Source organism: Salmo salar, chromosome ssa01 (genome assembly GCF_905237065.1).
Source record: "Salmo salar chromosome ssa01, Ssal_v3.1, whole genome shotgun sequence".
NCBI classification, from domain to species: Eukaryota; Metazoa; Chordata; class Actinopteri; order Salmoniformes; family Salmonidae; genus Salmo; species Salmo salar.
Window position 1 is genome coordinate 16637671 of NC_059442.1, and position 19700 is coordinate 16657370.

Genomic DNA, 19700 nt, shown 5'->3' on the forward strand with positions numbered 1-19700 from the left:
TGCTCTTGAATAACTATTATCTAATTTACTGTGTATGGAACATCAGTCAATGACAAAGAATAGAATTAACATTTGAACCATTTGCATTATTATTATTTTTTATTTAAAGATCTATTCGTTTTTTTTATGTAATCTTTATTTAATTAGGCAAGTTAGTTAAGAACAAATTATTATTTCCAACGACGACCTACACCGGTCAAACCCAGACGATGCTGGGCCAATTGTGCGTCGCCCTATGGTACTCCCAATCACGGCCGGATGTGATACAGCCTGGATACGAGCCAGGGACTGTAGTGACGCCTCTTACATTGAGATGCAGTGCCTATATTCTGTGTCCAGAATATATAAACAAGGTATATGCCTTAAGTTTAAGATACCATACATTGTGCACAATCACTATAATGTTTAACATAGAGGCAATGGAACACATCTCTTTTGTTAATGTATCAAACTCTCCCCTCCTCCTCCTCCCTTCTGTCCGCCCCCATCCTCCTATGAGCCAGTCAGGAAGCACCTCCTATGTAATGTTATCAAATCAAATCAAATTTATTTATATAGCCCTTCGTACATCAGCTGATATCTCAAAGTGCTGTACAGAAACCCAGCCTAAAACCCCAAACAGCGAGCAATGCATGTGAAAGAAGCACGGTGGCTAGGAAAAACTCCCTAGGAAAAACTCCCTAGAAAGGCCAAAAACCTAGGAAGAAACCTAGAGAGGAACCAGGCTATGAGGGGTGGCCAGTGCTCTTCTGGCTGTGCCGGGTGGATATTATAACAGAACATAGTCAAGACATGGTCAAGATCATAAATGACCAGCATGGTCAAATAATAATAATCATAGTAGTTGTCGAGGGTGCAACAAGCACGTCCGGTGAACAGGTCAGGGTTCCATAGCCGCAGGCAGAACAGTTGAAACTGGAGCAGCAGCACGGCCAGGTGGACTGGGGACAGCAAGGAGTCATCATGCCAGGTAGTCCTCCGAGAGAAATGCATGTTAGGGCTCAGGTCCTCCGAGAGAAATGCATGTTATGTGTTGCTATGCACAGTTTTAATGTACCTGAATTACTCCACAAACAAAATTCGAAAAACAAAGTCATAAATCTTGCTCCTCCTCTTCCGCCTTCATCATCCTCTTCCTCCTCTTCCTCATTTTCCTTCTCCTCTTCCTCCTCCTCAGATCTTCATCTCGGTCAACTGCCTCAGCACAGACTTCTCCTCCCAGAAGGGTGTGAAAGGCCTGCCCCTGAACCTGCAGATAGACAGCTACAGCTACAACAACCGCAGCAACAAGCCCATCCACCGGGCCTTCTGCCAGATCAAGGTGTTCTGTGACAAGGGAGCTGAGAGGAAGATCAGAGACGAGGAGAAGAAGCAGTCCCGTAGGAAGGGCAAGGGCACCGACCTCAACACCAGTCTGGGATCATGTGAGCTCCCACTGAGCACAGAAACACACACACACACACATACACACACATACACACACACACACACACACACACACACACGCACACACACACACAGTCAGAGCATGTGTATATGCGCACATATTATGCTATATGTTTTGTGATCACACACACATCTTGCAATGATGCACATCAACAAGTCTCATTATTTGTCATTTTTGCCCCTCCATAGATGTGGACGTTAAAGTCCCTTTCCTCCAGAAGCGTAATGATGTCACAACCTTTAAGATGATGACTGACTTTGAGAACCAGCCGGTTCTCTTTATCCCTGACATCCACTTCTCCATCTTCCAGCGCCATGTGAGTACCTAGCCCCTAAACACTGATATGTGGACAGTTTAGCATTTTACCCTCTAAAGGTTAAGGTTAGGACTTGGGGAGGGTAAACTGATCCAAGATCTGCGTCGAAGGGTCAGCATTTTGGGCCAGGTCACGGAAGACAGGGTTATGCAGAGTACAGCTACCACATAAATCATGTTAATCAACGGTACCTGTGACATTCAAACTGATATAAAGACACAATTTGGTTTTCCTGGTATAGTGTAGTTGTGGTGATAAGGCTGTTATCAGATTCATTGGAACAAAATGATAAAATCCAACCCTTTTTTGAGTGCATTCCGCAAAAACGTTTAGAAAGAAAAATGTCCAGTGTTTTATCTATGTACACTACCATTGGAACACAGGAGTGATGGTTGTTGATAATGGGCCTCTGTATGCCTATGTAGATATTCCATTAAAATCAGCCGTTTCCAGCTACAATAGTCATTTACAACATTAACAATGTCTACACTGTATTTCTGATCAATGTGATGTTATTTTAATGGGCAAAAAAAAAAAACTTTAAAAAACAAGGACATTTCTAAGTGACCCCAAACTTTTGAACAGTAGTGTATATTTGCACAAGTGGACAACAACAGCCATGCATTTAGATAACATAGTAGTTATATCTATTAAGATAATATACAGTAGTTGGTGCAGATTCAATCATAAAAACCTTATCAAAGGGCATTTGAATGCAACTTCAACCAGCCTCTGACTACCAAAGAGTCCACTCCACTCTCTCCATGTCTCTTTCAGACTTCTAAAGAGCCACTCATTCTGGCAGTCCACTAACTACCAGGAGTTCTTTAGACAGTGGATATCCCCTAAGGCAATCTTACTTTAGGGTGTAGGGGCTTTTGCCTATTGTTAATAGATGAATTAGAGACCAAACCCTAGTGTTTGAAGTCTAAGCCCTGAACACCATTGATGTCCAGTGATTTTCTGGGGATCCGTAGTGCATTATTTTTTTATTTTTTTAAATTTTATTTCACCTTTATTTAACCAGGTAGGCAAGTTGAGAACAAGTTCTCATTTACAATTGCGACCTGGCCAAGATAAAGCAAAGCAGTTCGACAACATACAAAAACACAGAGTTACACATGGAGTAAAACAACATACAATCAATGATGCAGTAGAAAAAAAAATAAGACTATATACAATGTGAGCAAATGATGTGAGATAAGGGAGGTAAAGGCAAAAAAATGCCATGGTGGCAAAGTAAATAAAGTATAGCAAGAAAAACACTGGAATGGTAGATTTGTAGTTTGAAGAAAGTTCAAAGTTAAAATATAAATAATATGGTGCAAAGGAGCAAAATAAATAAAATAAATAAATACAGTAGGGGAAGAGGTAGTAGTTTGGGCTAAATTATAGATGGGCTATGTACAGGTGCAGTGATCTGTGAGCTGCTCTGACAGCTGGTGCTTAAAGCTAGTGAGGGAGATAAGTGTTTCCAGTTTCAGAGATTTTTGTAGTTCGTTCCAGTCATTGGCAGCAGAGAACTGGAAGGAGAGACGACCAAAGGAGGAGTTGGCTTTAGGGGTGACCAGGGAGATATACCTGCTGGAGCGCGTGCTACAGGTGGGTGCTGCTATGGTGACCAGTGAGCGGAGATAAGGGGGGACTTTACCTAGCAGGGTCTTGTAGATGACCTGGAGCCAATGTGTTTGGCGACGATTATGAAGAAAAGGCCAGCCAACGAGAGCGTACAGGTCGCAGTGGTGGGTAGTATATGGGGCTTTGGTGACAAAACGGATGGCACTGTGATAGACTGCATCCAGCTTGTTGAGTAGGGTATTGGAGGCTATTTTGTAAATGACATCGCCGAAGTCGAGGATTGGTAGGATGGTCAGTTTTACGAGGGTATGTTTGGCAGCATGAGTGAAGGATGCTTTGTTGCGAAATAGGAAGCCAATTCGAGATTTCACTTTGGATTGGAGATGATTGATGTGAGTCTGGAAGGAGAGTTTACAGTCTAACCAGACACCTAGGTATTTGTAGTTGTCCACAAATTCTAAGTTAGAACCGTCCAGAGAAGTGATGCTGGACAGGCGGGCAGGTGCAGGCAGCGATCAGTTGAAGAGCATGCATTTAGTTTTACTTGTGTTTAGGAGCAGTTGGAGACCACGGAAGGAGAGTTGAATGGCATTGAAGCTCGTCTGGAGGGTTGTTAACACAGTGTCCAAAGAAGGGCCAGAAGTGTACAGAATGGTGTCGTCTGCGTAGAGGTGGATCAGAGATTCACCAGCAGCAACAGCGACATAATTTATGTATACAGAGAAAAGAGTTGGCCCAAGAATTGAACCCTGTGGTACCCCCATAGAGACTGCCAGAGGTCCAGACAGTAGGCCCTCCGATTTGACACACTGAACTCTGTCAGAGAAGTAGTTGGTGAACCAGGCGACGCAATCGTTTGAGAAACCAAGGCTACTGAGTCTGCCGATGAGGATGTGGTGATTAACAGAGTCAAAAGCTTTGGCCAGGTCAATGAATACGGCAGCACAGTATTGTTTCTTATCGATGGCGGTTACGATGTCGTTTAGGACCTTGAGCGTGGCTGAGGTGCACCCATGACCAGCTCTGAAACCAGATTGCATAGCGGAGAGGGTGCGGTGGGATTCGAAATGGTCGGTAATCTGTTTGTTGACTTGGCTTTCGAAGACCTTGGAAAGGCAGGGTAGGATGGATATAGGTCTGTAGCAATTTGGGTCAAGAGTGTCACCTCCTTTGAAGAGGGGGATGACAGCAGCTGCTTTCCAATCTATGGGAATCTCAGACGACACGAAAGAGAGGTTGAACAGGCTAGTAATAGGGGTTGCAATAATTTCGGCAGATAATTTTAGAAAGAAAGGGTCCAGATTGTCTAGCCCAGCTGATTTGTAGGGGTCCAGATTTTGCAGCTCTTTCAGAACATCAGCTGAATGGATTTGGGAGAAGGAGAAATGGGGGAGGCTTGGGCGAGTAGCTGTGGGGGGTGCAGTGCTGTTGAATGCAGTAGGGGTAGTTAGGTGGAAAGCATGGCCAGCTGTAGAAAAATGCTTATTGAAATTCTCAATTATAGTGGGCTTATCGGTGGTGACAGAGTTTCCTATCCTCAGTGCAGTGGGCAGTTGGGAGGAGGTGTTCTTATTCTCCATGGACTTTACAATGTCCCAGAACTTTTTAGAGTTGGAGTTGCACGAAGCAAATTTCTGTTTGAAAAAGCTAGCCTTGGCGTTTCTAACTGCCTGTGTGTATTGGTTTCTAACTTCCCTAAAAAGTTGCATATCGCGGGGGCAGTTCGATGCTAATGCAGAACGCCACAGGATATTTTTGTGTTGGTTAAGGGCAGTCAGGTCTGGGGAGAACCAAGGGCTATATCTGTTCCTGGTTCTACATTTCTTGAAATGGGCATGCTTATTTAAGATGGAGAGGAAGGCATTTAAAAAAAATAACCAGGCATCCTCTACTGACGGGATGAGGTCAATATCCTTCCAGGATACCAGGGCCAGGTCGATTAGAAAGGCTTGCTCGTTGAAATGTTTCAGGGAGCGTTTGACAGTGATGAGTGGAGGTCGTTTGACCGCTGACCCATTACGGGTGCAGGCAATGAGGCAGTGATCGCTGAGATCTTGGTTGAAAACAGCAGAGGTGTATTTAGAGGGCACGTTGGTTAGGATGATATCTATGAGGGTGCCAGTGTTTGCGGCTTTGGGGTTGTACCTGGTGGGTTCATTAATAATTTGTGTGAGATTGAGGGCATCAAGCTTGGATTGTAGGATGGCTGGGGTGTTAAGCATGTCCCAGTTTAGGTCACCTAGTAGCACGAGCTCTGAAGATAGATGGGGGGCAATCAGTGGGGATCAGAGTTAAGAAATTTCAGAAATGTTCCCAGAAATTCCCAGGTTTTCCAGAAATCCTGGTTGAAATGACAGAATAGTTTATTTTGGAATTCTACATAGGGGGATGTGCTATGTCTATGCCATGTTATGACCCTGTATAGCCCGCCCAGCACTCCTCATGAGTCATTCCTCTCCAGCTGGTGGGGCCAGGTGACGGGTCATTCCTCTCCAGCTGGTTTGGCCAGGTGTCGGGTCATTCCTCTCCAGCTGGTTTGGCCAGGTGTCGGGTCATTCCTCTCCAGCTGGTGGGGCCAGGTGACGGGTCATTCCTCTCCAGCTGGTGGGGCCAGGTGACGGGTCATTCCTCTCCAGCTGGTTGGGCCAGGTGACGGTTCATTCCTCTCCAGCTGGTTGGGCCAGGTGACAGGTCATTCCTCTCCAGCTGGTTGGGCCAGGTAACGGGTCATTCCTCTCCAGCTGGTTGGGCCAGGTGACGGGTCATTCCTCTCCAGCTGGTGGGGCCAGGTGACGGGTCATTCCTCTCCAGCTGGTTGGGCCAGGTGACGGGTCATTCCTCTCCAGCTGGTTGGGCCAGGTAACCTGGTTTGGCCAGGTGTCGGGTCATTCCTCTCCAGCTGGTTTGGCCAGGTGTCGGGTCATTCCTCTCCAGCTGGTTGGGCCAGGTGACGGGTCATTCATCTCCAGCTGGTTGGGCCAGGTGCAGGGTCATTCCTCTCCAGCTGGTTGGCCAGGTGACGGGTCATTCCTCTCCAGCTGGTTGGGCCAGGTGACGGGTCATTCCTCTCCAGCTGGTTGGGCCAGTCACCGCTCGCAAAGTGGTGTTCTCTGGGATGTATATATGATCACCGTGGACAAGCAGCTCTTTCTGTTTTTAAGACCTATTAGAGAGAACGGACTAGTCGACTGGTGCCTGGCCAATGTCATTGTCACTATGAGATCAGCGGGTTTGTCCCAAATGGCACCCTATTTACTATGTAGTGCATTTACACTACTGTTGACCATAGCCCTATGGGCCTTGGTCAAAATTAGTGTATCTATAGTGCACTACTTTTGACTAGGGCCAGGAAGTAGTGCACTATATAGGGTGCCATTTCAAACACAACCGTATAGTTTGTTATGATTTATTTAACCTTTATTTAACTAGGCAAGTCAGTTCAGAACACATTCTTATTTACAATGACGGCCTACCGGGGACAAGGTGCAGGTCAAGGTGACTAAAACATACAGTGTAGACCTGCCAATTGGCCAGGATACTGTATTCATGTAATATCATGGGATCAGGGGTTGGTTATATAACCTGGGAGGTTCCAGTGCCATCTGATAGGTGGAGATGGCCTTGAGAGAGTTCCCAAGGTTTCTAGGTGTGCGAGTCAAATTATCTTACATGGTGCTTCAACAAATCCAAACATGTTTGGAATCACTCTCATGTGCGTGTATATCTCATCATTTCAATATCATTAATTATGGAAGCCCAGTGGTTTCTTAATACGGCACCTAATGCAGTATGTCTAGAGTAGACTGCACCTGTTGCACTTGTGACTTGGCTTGATGCAGGGACAGGAGACAGAGGGGAGTGTAGTGCTGTCTGTCTACGTGTGGTATGTCAGGTCTCTCTCTCCATTCCCCAACAACACACCTCTTCCTGGCACTAGCAGTGCTCCTAGCCACCCCTGGACTCTGAACCCTCCTTGGCTTAGCAGTGTGATATCACATGGCCCTCAGGGTGCTTGCAGGAAGCCTAGAGTGAACCATTTTCACTTGACTTGTAAAATGGGCAGACAGTTGTTTTGATTAATCCCTGTGGCTCTGTAGAAAGTGAACTTTGACTGCCCCCTGTTGGCCACAGTGGCACCAGGGTCCGTTCATGAGGTTTGCGTATTTGAAAATATTATTGAAACAGAAATGAACATGAGTGTTTCACATTGGACAAGTCCAGGTAGTCCCTCCCTGTTTCAGTCCGTTTGGGTGCATAATGAACATGACCCAGCTGAGCTCACTGAGTTCTCTGGTTTCCGGCCACATGGCGTTGCTGACCCGCAGGGTGGACTGAGCTGAAAATAAACCTTTGCTGTTTACCATTCTGATCCAGCCTGGAAGGAAAGCATTTATTTTGATACACGATTGGTATAAAATGGCAACCCAGTAAATCTCTAGCACTCCTATCAGTTAGTGATTAGCAGGGGGACTTGGTTTCCTCTGAGAATTTACAACACACGACTGCACTCTGTTACTTGGGAATGTGTTTAGTATTGATGAGACAATCAATGAAGGTACGGAAACCAGGTTAGAAGGCAAGTGGGCCAATTAAATGTATCCTTCTATCCAGGTTGCAGTTATCTTATGCTGTAAGAATGGCCTTTAGGATTTATGAACTGAAAGTGTTACTCAAAATATTCTGAACTGCATATTACAGCAATACATTAAAGCATGCTCTCATGTTGAGGGGAAAATATTTAAATCATATCCAAAACACTGTCATCAGTTTTGATTCAAGAGGTCCCTTAGGATTGTTGACACGGCCCACAAAGTTCAATAGACCTGTTCCATATTAGATCAAATGACCTCTTTCATATGTATGACTGTGTTTTTTCACCCTTGACCCATATCATTCCCTCCCCTCATTCACTGTTCTCTTTCTTTCTCCCTCTTCTCCCTCTTTCTCCCTCTTCTCTCTCTTTCTCCCTCTATTCTCTCCCTTTCTCCATGCAGCCCTTCTCACAAGAAGATGGAGAGGAAAGGTGAGTTCCTGGAAACATTGACTTCACGCTAATTAGTTTTATTGGACAAGTAGGTGGAAAAGGGCTGGAGTAAATAAAGTATGGCCACTCATATGGTTGCTGTTGTACCGAGACAACCTTTAGCTCTTCCAGTTTCCACCTTTAGCTCTTCCAGTTTCCACCTTTAGATCTTCCAGTTTCCACCTTTAGCTCTTCCAGTTTCCACCTTTAGCTCTTCCAGTTTCCACCTTTAGCTCTTCCAGTTTCCACCTTTAGCTCTTCCAGTTTCCACCTTTAGCTCTTTCAGTTTCCACCTTTAGCTCTTCCAGTTTCCACCTTTAGCTCTTCCAGTTTCCACCTTTAGTTCTTCCAGTGTCAACCTTTAGCTCTTCCAGTTTCCACCTTTAGCTCTTCCAGTTTCCACCTTTAGCTCTTCCAGTTTCCACCTTTAGTTCTTCCAGTTTCCACCTTTAGCTCTTCCAGTTTCCACCATTAGTTCTTCCAGTGTCAACCTTTAGCTCTTCCAGTTTCCACCTTTAGCTCTTCCAGTTTCCACCTTTAGCGCTTCCAGTTTCCACCTTTAGCTCTTCCAGTTTCCACCTTTAGCTCTTCCAGTTTCAATCTTTAGCTCTTCCAGTTTCCACCTTTAGCTCTTCCAGTTTCAATCTTTAGCTCTTCCAGTTTCCACCTTTAGTTCTTCCAGTTTCCACCTTTAGCTCTTCCAGTTTCCACCATTAGTTCTTCCAGTGTCAACCTTTAGCTCTTCCAGTTTCCACCTTTAGCTCTTCCAGTTTCCACCTTTAGCTCTTCCAGTGTCCACCTTTAGCTCTTCCAGTTTCCACCTTCAGCTCTTCCAGTTTCCACCTTCAGCTCTTCCAGTTTCCACCTTTAGCTCTTCCAGTTTCAACCTTTAGCTCTTCCAGTTTCAACCTTTAGCTCTTCCAGTTTCAACCTTTAGCTCTTCCAGTGTCAACATTTAGCTCTTCCAGTTTCCACCTTTAGCTCTTCCAGTTTCAACCTTTAGCTCTTCCAGTTTCCACCTTTAGCTCTTCCAGTTTCCACCTTTAGCTCTTCCAGTTTCCACCTTTAGCTCTTCCAGTTTCCACCTTTAGCTCTTCCAGTTTCCACCTTTAGCTCTTCCAGTTTCCACCTTTAGCTCTTCCAGTTTCCACCTTTAGCTCTTCCAGTTTCAACCTTTAGCTCCTCCAGTTTCAACTTTTAGCTCTTCCAGTTTCAACCTTTAGCTCCACCAGTGAAAACCCCCTGTTTCACGTGAAGAGTCTAAACTTCTAAGAAAGACCCTGAGAGTTGTTTGTGACATGGTCTATTATGTAGTTGTTACGGTTGTTAGGGTGGTTGTTAGGGTTGTTAGGGTTGTTAGGGGGGTTGTTAGGGTGGTTGTTAGGGTTGTTAGGGCATTAACTGGAGTGTGTGTGTGTGTGTGTGTGTGTGTGTGTGTGTGTGTGTGTGTGTGTGTGTGTGTGTGTGTGTGTGTGTGTGTGTGTGTGTGTGTGTGTGTGTATGCATACGTGAGTGAGTGTGAGTGTATGTGTGTGTGTGCATAAGCGCTCTAAACCAAACTGTCGTGTGTGTCCATTGCAGTTCGGGCATGAAGAGATCGCTCTACGCCGAGGATGAGTTTGGTTCACCTTCCAATAAGCTGGCCAGAATGGACAAGCCCAAGAAAGGTATGACGTGTGTGTGTGCCCGCCCACCAATGTATACACTACTGATAAGGTCACTGTCTACCACGAAACCAGAGAGAGGGCTAGGTAAGAAGAGGGAGGAGTGTGTGTGTTATGGCTTGCCTTGAAGGATACCAACACCCCACCACACACACACACCTTACCCATATCTGTAAGGCACGTGATTCCTTATTTACCCAGCCCCTGAAAACAGTATTTCTGTTCAATTCATTACAAATACGTATTTCAACTAACTTTGACTGTTTTGTAATTTGTATTTCATTTGCCTGTTACAATCCATGTAACAAGACACTTTCGAGAGTTGTAATTTTTGTTTTCAAAATACTTTTCTATACCATTTTTTTATGGTGGTTCACAATTTTGTAGCCCCCTTTTAGCCTGCATTGTTGTCAGAAGTCTGATTGTACTATAGTGTTATAAGAGGCTCTGATAAATGACCTAAATGTAAATGTCAAAATGAACACTTCCAAAGCATGCTGAGTATTATTCTAAAGCACTCCGACTCCGAAACTAGGTCAATAAAAAACCCAGTGTGCTTTGCAGTTGATCATTTACATTTTGGTCATTTAGAGACGCTCTTATGCATTCAACTAGGGTAGATAGAAAAAACATATCACAGTCATAGCAAGTAAAACGTTTCAGCAACCATTACTGAGAATGTTGTTGTTAAGGGGGTTAATTGCCAATGTATTTTTTGATTTTTTGATACAATTTAGCCAGTAGTTCTGAAAGTAGCGCCCTTGTGCCAAAAGTGTCCCTGAAAATTGCACATACAGTGAGCTCCAAAAGTATTGGGAGAGTGAGCAATTTATTTTTGTTTTGGCTCTGTACTCCAGCACTTTGGATTTGAAATCATACAATGATTATGAAGTTAAAGTGCATAGTGTCATCTTTAATTTGATGGCATTTTCATCCATATCGGGTGAACCGTTTAGAAATTACAGCACTTTCTGTACATAATCCCCCCATTTTAGAGGACCAAAAGTATTGGGACAAATTGACTTTTGTGTATTAAAGTAGTCAAAAGTGTAGTATTTAGTCCCATATTCATAGCACGCAATGCTTACATCAAACTTGTGACTTAACAAACTTTGTTGGATGCATTTGCTGTTTGTTTTGGTTGTGTTTCAGAGTATTTTGTAATAAATAACCTATAACTTCCGTTCTCAAAGCATTAATGAAACCTCTCAGGAAAACTTTCAAGGAACCAGAGCAAAACGCTCTCAGAACCTTCATGCAACCTAAAGATAAACGTTCCTAGAACAGGCAACATTTTCACTTCTGTTTTCAGAACATTTAAAAAATGTTACGTTTTACTGGTCAGGAAACGTATGGCTTCGTTCCCACAACCAATGTCAAACCAACAACAAACTATCTCAACCAAATCAAATTCTATTTGTTACATGTGCCGAATAGAACAGGTGTAGACTTTACCATGAAATGCTTACTTACTAGCCCTTTTTTTGCAAAACATAAAAAAGGAAATAGAAATAAAATAACAATGAGACTATACACAAGGAGTACCGGTACCAAGTCAATGTGGGTACGAGGTAGTTGAGGTAATTGCGGTAGTATGTACATGTATACTGAAGAAAAATATAAACGCAACATGTAAAGTGTTGGTCCCATGTGTCATGAGCTGAAATAAAAGATCCCAGAAATGTTCCATTTGCACAAATTTGTTTACATCTCTGTTAATGAGCATTTCTCCTTTGCCCAGATAATCCATCCATCTGACATGTGTGGCATATCAAGAAACTGATTAAATAGCATGATCATTACACAGGTGCACGTTGTACAGGGGACAACAAACGGCCATTCTAAAATGTGCAGTTTTGTCACACAACACAATGCCACAGATGTCTCTGTTTTGAGGGAGCATGCAACTGGCATGCTGACTACAGGATTGTCCACCAGAGCAGTTTCCAGAGAATTTGATGTTGTTTTCTCTACCATAAGCCGCCTCAACTTAATTTTAGAGAATTTGGCTGTACAATATTTTTTTTATGTAACCTTTATTTAACTAGGCAAGTCAGTTAAGAACAAATTATTATTTACAATGACGGCCTACACCAAACCCAGACGATGCTGGGCCAATTGTGCGCTGTCCTATGGGACTCCCAATCACAGCCGGTTGTGATACAGCCTGGCTCGAACCAGGGTGTCTGTAGTGATGTCAGAAACCATCTCAGGAAAGCACATCTCCATTCTCGTCGACCTCACCAGGGTCTTGACCTGACTGCAGTTCGGCGTCGTAACCAACTTCAGTGGGCAAATGCTCACCTTCCATGGCCACTGGCACGCTGTAGAAGGATGAATCCACTGTACCCGGTAGATGCCAGACCACATGTATGGCATCGTGTGGGCGAGCAGTTTGCTGATGTCAACGTTGTGAACAGATTGCCCCATGGTGGCAGTGGGGTTATGGTATGGGCAGGCATAAGCTATGAACACAATTTCATTTTATAGATGGCAATTTGAATGTTGACATGCTCTGGATCGACGTGTACGACAGCGTTCCAGTTCCCGCCAATAACCAACAACTTCGCACAGCCATTGAAGAGGAGTGGGACAACATTCCATAGGCCACAATCAACAGCCTGATCAACTCTATGCAAAGGAGATGTCTCGCTGCATGAAGCAAATGGTGTTCACACCAGATACTGACTGTTTTTCTGTTCCAATCCCCTTGGGTATCTGTGATCAACAGACGCATATCTGTATTCCCATGTGAAATCAATAGATTAGGGCCTAATGAATTTAATTCAATTGACTGATTTTCTTTATAAACTGTAGCCTAGTGGTTAAGAACGTTGGGTCAGTAACTGAAAGGTTACTTGTTTGAATCCTGGAGCCGACTAGGTGGAAAAATCTGACCATGTACCCTTGAGCAAGGCACTTAACCCTAATTGTGTGTGTGTGTGTGTGTGTGTGTGTGTGTGTGTGTGTGTGTGTGTGTGTGTGTGTGTGTGTGTGTGTGTGTGTGTGTGTGTTATTGGCCACTTGAGACTGGGACATAGTGAGATGCTCAGATGTCCAAACCCACATCAAGGGCTTCACCACTGTTAGCTTCAGCAGAAAAGATATCTGACTTTGCCAAGTTAATGTGTTGTGTGATTCAGGGTGTGTGTCCTGCTATGACCATTTCAGTGTGTGAGTCCATTTCTGTTTGTTGAGTGTGTGTGATAGATCAATATTTCTCAAAGCATAGCCTCCTCTCTCCTGTGTAGTTCTGCTGTACGTGCGGAGGGAGACAGAGGAGGTGTTTGACGCGGTCATGCTGAAGAACCCAACAATAAACGGGCTGGTGGAAGCAGTAAGTTCTTACTCAATATGAACAGGAAATGAACACTGCCAGACATACGGTGTCCGTTATGGGAGGCTGGTCACATTGCATCACTCCAGTGACACGGTGGGTGGCACTGTTTGTGACACGGCCCACTCTGCCACACAGACTCCTCTATCCTGCAATTACCCATGTCCACTATCTGTCTCTCTCAGCTTGATCCTATTTCAACTCAGCATGAGAGAGAGGGAGAGCTATGACCTCAACTCTTTCCTCAAAATGAAATAGAGGGACAGACTGAGAGAGCGAGAGAGAATGAGAAAGGAGGACAGAGGCTTAACTGTGTGTAGGGTCTCCACATAGTCATTCAGCCTTCCCGTCACGTGGGGGTGCTGTGGTTCTGATCAGGGGGGTCTGTCTGGCTGGCGTAGTGCACTAAGACAAAGGGGACAGAGGACATCCTTCAGCAGGGGACAGCAGGGGCTGTGGGGAAACTAGACATGGGTCTCCAACTCCCTCCGCAACAGGCCAAATGAGTCGTGACAGGACTGGACCTGGCCTCTCAACAGGCCAAATGAGTCGTGACAGGACTGGACCTGGCCTCTCAACAGGCCAAATGAGTCGTGACAGGACTGGACCTGGCCTCTCAACAGGCCAAATGAGTCGTGACAGGACTGGACCTGGCCTCTCAACAGGCCAAATGAGTCGTGACAGGACTGGACCTGGCCTCTCAACAGGCCAAATGAGTCGTGACAGGACTGGACCTGGCCTCTCAACAGGCCAAATGAGTCGTGACAGGACTGGACCTGGCCTCTCAACAGGCCAAATGAGTCGTGACAGGACTGGACCTGGCCTCTCAACAGGCCAAATGAGTCGTGACAGGACTGGACCTGGCCTCTTCGTTTCTCTGGGAGGGAAGGGTGGACAGCTGGGGAGGAAATGTGGACAGCTGGGGAGGAAATATGGACAGCTGGGGAGGAAGTGTGGACAGCTGGGGAGGAAATGTAGACAGCTGGGGAGGGAAGTGTGGACAGCTGGGGAGGGAAGTGTGGACAGCTGGGGAGGGAAGTGTGGACAGCTGGGGAGGACATGTGGACAGCTGGGGAGGGTAGTGTGGACAGCTGGGGAGGAAGTGTGGACAGCTGGGGAGGAAGTGTGGACAGCTGGGGAGGGAAATGTGGACAGCTGGGGAGGAAGTGTGGACAGCTGGGGAGGAAGTGTGGACAGCTGGGGAGGGAAGTGTGGACAGCTGGGGGGGAAGTGTGGACAGCTGGGGAGGAAATGTGGACAGCTGGGGAGGAAGTGTGGACAGCTGGGGAGGGAAGTGTGGACAGCTGGGGAAGAAATGTGGACAGCTGGGGAGGAAATGTGGGCAAAGATACCACACATCTCTCTTTTCTTTAATATCTGCCATTTGACCTGAGTAATTTTTAGAGTGGTGTATTGTATATTTCATTTCCATTCTCTTCTTTCAAAAGAGAGACTACTGTATTACAAGCCTTTGTTGCTCCGCTTCTTCTAGATATCCGAGAAATACAACGTGCCGCTCCAGAAAGTGGGGAAAGTCTACAAGAAATGCAAGAAAGGGTAAGTTGTTCTCATCAATGGTAAATCTATTTACCATGATTTAAGAATTCTACAACAATTAAAAGTTATATTTGTGAAGAATCAGGCCTTTTATGTATTTGTACACAACATAAGACCATAGAAATGTAATGATTCGATTCTATTACTATGATACTGACATTTCTATCTGTCCTTCTGTTAGGATTCTAGTCAACATGGATGACAACATCATCAAACACTATTCCAACGAAGACACCTTCCAGATCTCTATGGAGGAGCTAGGGGGCATTTATAAACTCACCCTGACTGAAATCTGATTGGCCCAAAGGGAGGGGTGGGGAGTGATTGACACTATCACCGCTCAGTCCGCAAAGAGTGTGGCGATAGGGCAGCTTGTAAAGTTGTTGTAAATGTAAAGACTCTTAGTTTACAGATACACATGGCATTGGCCCAGGCACCAAAAATGGACAGAATGTCTCAGACATTAGCCGTATCTACAGTCCACTAGCCTGGTCCCAGATCTGTTGTTAGGCTTGCCAATGATCATTGCAGTTTCGAGACAGCATAGACAGATCTGGGACCAGGCTTAAACTGTCCACCTATCTGAGAGTCCATGTTCTTCTTTATTTGTGATGTCACTAATCCAAGTTACAAAGCCACTGATCTTATGCCATGATGACATTGTGTTGATGGCTTGATGTAGACTTTTCATACACTTTTGATACTTTTGTATTTAAGAATTGAGTCTGACAAGAAGCCCTCTTAGCTATGTCTTATAGGTATGCTGAGGCCATTTGAGAATCTTTGTTTATTTGTGTGGCGTGTCTCTCAGTATCTTTGCGTTGTACATGGTATAAGTGAAAGCATCAGTCTAATAGTGTATTGCTTTTGGTATTAGCATCATAGTGATCTGGAGATGTATGCAATCATTTAACCTGGTCCTCAATCTGTTTGGTCTGTCTTGCCAGTTCATGTGGGGATTGTCAAGCCAAACAAGACAAGACAGTGAAAACACAACTGGGACCAGGCTAGCTATCCTTATGCCTCAGGCTGCATTCTATCTGCCCCCTTGGAAAGGGTTGTCACTAGTTACCACAGCCACAAAGTCAAAATTGGCTATATTGTAAAAATGTATGAAAACAAAAATGCAGCTTTTTGGTCTTAATTTAAGGTTAGGTTTAGGAATAAGGTTAGCAGTGTGGTTAAGGTTAGGGTTAAGGTTAAGGTTCAGGTAAGGTTTAAAATCAGATTTTAAAGAAAGATTATAGAAATAGGCGGGGATTAGCCATAACTATGACTATGTGGCTGTGGTAACTAGTGATGACCTTCGGAAAGCCATAGTACTGAAGACAGATCTTAATCTATTAAATTAGGATATCTATTAGGATATCTATTAGGATATCTAGTAGGATATTTCACACACAAGGTGAGTGCAAACGCGTATTGTAAATAGAGAGGATGGATTGGCCTCGTTGGCTTACTCACTGTATTGATACTAAACATCCTGGCAGTATTTAGTATGTATGTAATGTACACGCTACCACAGTCTGGCAGTTAGTATGATATAATCTGTTTGTTGCTACTGTATGTGTGTTTTGAGAATGAGCATGTAATGTATGTGTGTGTCATATGGATTCTGAATAGAATGGAGAGCAGACATTTTCCCTCATACTGCTTTAGCATATGGCCTCTTCATAAGTATTACATGTCAAAACATTATAATAAGATAAAAGTGTATCAACCCTTCTGTCACTCAGCTATGGTTTGAATAGGATTCAGACCACAGGAGGCTGCTGAGGGGAGGACGGCTCGTAATAATGGCCAGAACAGAGCAAATGGAATGGCATCGAACAACTGGAAACCACGTTTAATGTATTTGATACCATTCCACTGATTCCGCTCCAGTCATTACCACGAGCTTGTTCTCCCCAGTTAAGGTGCCACCAACCTCCTGTGATTGACTATTAGTCTATTAGTACAAAGGAAGTGCAATAAGTCAGTGATTGAAGCTCAAACACATTCAGATGGACAGATTTTCCCTTTCTTTTCATACACATATCCGACACAGTAATAGTGTGATAACATGACATTTGTGCCCATTTGAAAATGTGGGGGACATTTTTTTTCCTTGTGTACCAACGCAGTTCCTCTTTGCACCAGAGTAACAAAGTGATGCTCCAGCGCTTATGTATAATTTCAGCCAGTAGTTTTAAAAGTAGTGCTCACGAGCAAAAACCTGTTCCCGGATATTGTCGACTATGTTATCCATTTCGTATGATAAGTTACGTCCTGCAAAAAAAAAAATGCTTTAAAATGTTTTTTCCGTATGATATGTTAAGTGCTTAATATCCCAGACTGCATCTTTAATGTCTATATATTTATTATGAGAATGGGAAATAGGGTATTTTTTACCATATACACTGAACAAAAATATAAATGCAACATGCAAAGTATTGGTTTTCATGAGCTGAAATAAAAGATCCCAGATATTTTCCATACGCACAAAAAGCTTATTTCTCTAAAATGTTTTGCACAAATTTGTTTACATCCCTGTGAGTGAGCATTTCTCTTTTGCCAAGATAATCCATCCACCTGACAGGTGTGGCATATGAAGGAGCTGATTAAACAGCATGATCATTACACAGGTGCACCTTGGGCTGGGGACAAGTAAAGGCCACTCTAAAATGTGCAGTTTTATCACATAATAAAATACCACAGATGTCTCAAGTTTTGAGGGAGCGTGCAATTGTCATGCTGACTGCAAGAATGTCCACCAGAGCTGTTGCCAGATAATTGAATGTTCATTTCTCTACCATAAGACGCCTCCAATGTAATTTTAGAGAATTTGGCAGGACGCCAAACAGGCCTCACAACCGCAGACCACATGTATGGCGTTGTGTGGGAGAGCGGTTTGCTAATGTCAACGTTGTGAACAGAGTGCCCCGTGGAGGGGTTATGGTATGGGCAGGCATAAACTATGGACAACAAACACATATGCATTTTACCGATGGCAATTTGAATGCACAGAGATACTGTGATGAGATCATGAGGTCCGTTGTCGTACCATTCATCCGCCGTCATCACATGATGTTTCAGCAGGATAATGCACGACCCCATGATGCAAGGATCAGTACACAATTCCTGGAAGCTGAAAATGTCCCAGTTCTTCCATTGCCTGCATACTTACCAGACATGTCATCCATTGAGCATGTTTGGGATGCTCAGGATCGTCATGTACGACAGCGTGTTCCAGTTCCCGCCAATATCCAGCAACTTAGCCCAGCCATTGAAGAGGAGTGGGACAACACTCCACAGGCCACAATCAACAGCCTGATCAACTTTGTGCGAAGGAGATGTGTCACGCTGCATGAGGCAAATGGTAGTCACACCAGATACTGACTGGTTTTCTGATCCACACCCCTACCTTTTTTTATGTATCTGTGACCAACAGATGCATATTTGTATTCCCAGTCATGTGAAATCCATAGATTAGGGATTAATGAATTTTCCAATTGAGTGATTTCCTTATATGAACTGTAACTCAGTAAAATCTTTTAAATTGTTGCCTGTTGCATTTATATTTTTGTTCAGTATACTGTATATACTGTAGACATTGAGTGTACAAAACATTATGAAAACCTGCTCGCTGCATGACAGACTAACCAGGTGAATCCAGGTGAAAGCTATGATCCACTTTAATCAGCGTAGATGAAGGGGAATAGACAGGTTATAGAAGGATTTTTAAGCCTTGAGACAATTGAGACATGGATTGTGTGTGTGCCATTCAGACGGTGAATGGGCAAGGCAAAAGATAACACATATGGAATCATGTAGTAACCCAAAAAAAAGTTAAACAAGTCAAAATATATTTAATATTTGAGATTCTTCAAAGTAGCCACCCTTTGCCTTGATGACAGCTTTGCACACTCTTGGCATTCTCTCAACCAGATTCATGTGGTAGTCACCTGGAATGTTTTCCAACAGTCTTGAAGGAGTTCCCACATATGCTGACCACTTGTTGGCTGCTTTTTCTTCACTTTGCGGTCCAACTCATCCCAAATCGTGTGATTGTGGAGACCAGGTCATCTGATGCAGCACTCCATCACTCTCCTTCTTGGTCAAATAGCCCTTAGACAGCCTGGATGTGTGTTTAGGGTCTTTGTCCTGTTGAAAAACAAATTATAGTCCCACTAAGCACAAACCAGATGGGATGGTGTATCACTGCAGAATGCGGAGGTAACCATGCTGGTTAAGTGTGCCTTCAATTCAAAATAAATCACAGATAATGTCACCAGCAAAGCACCCCCACACCATCACACCTCCTCCTCCATGCTTCACGGTGGGAACCACACATGCGGAGATCATACTTTCAACTACTCTGCGTCTCACAAAGACAGCGGTTGGAACCAAAAATCTAAAATTTGGACTTATCAGACCAATGGACAGATTTCCACCGGTCTAATGTCCATTACTCGTGTTTCTTGGCCCAAGCAAGTCTCTTCTTATTATTGGTGTCCTTTAGTAGTGCTTTCTTTGCAGCAATTCGACCATGAAGGCCTGATTCACACAGTCTACTCTGAACAGTTGATGTTGAGATGTGTCTGTTACTTGAACTCCGTCAAGCATTTATTTGGGCTGCAATCTGAGGTGCAGTTAACTCTAATCAACTTATCCTCTGCAGCAGAGGTAAATCTGGGTCTTCCTTTCCTGTGGCGGTCCTCATGAGAGCCAGTTTCATCATAACACTTGATGGTTTTTGCGACTGCACTTGGAGAAACATTCAAAGTTCTTGAAATGTT

At 44.1% G+C, this 19700-nt stretch overlaps 1 protein-coding gene across 1 annotated transcript in view; it reads left to right on the forward strand.

Annotated features, from left to right (window-relative positions):
• The window catches only part of LOC106567073 (grainyhead-like protein 1 homolog), a 30265-nt gene extending 12870 nt beyond the window's left edge, over positions 1-17395 (forward strand). The window contains exons 9-15 of the mRNA XM_014135981.2: positions 1178-1424; positions 1636-1763; positions 8336-8364; positions 9946-10031; positions 13280-13365; positions 14858-14922; positions 15104-17395. Of these exons, the coding sequence (XP_013991456.1) occupies positions 1178-1424; positions 1636-1763; positions 8336-8364; positions 9946-10031; positions 13280-13365; positions 14858-14922; positions 15104-15218 (756 nt within the window). The 3' untranslated portion in view covers positions 15219-17395. The remainder of the gene's footprint in view (positions 1-1177; positions 1425-1635; positions 1764-8335; positions 8365-9945; positions 10032-13279; positions 13366-14857; positions 14923-15103) is intronic.
• Positions 17396-19700: the final 2305 nt, after the last annotated feature.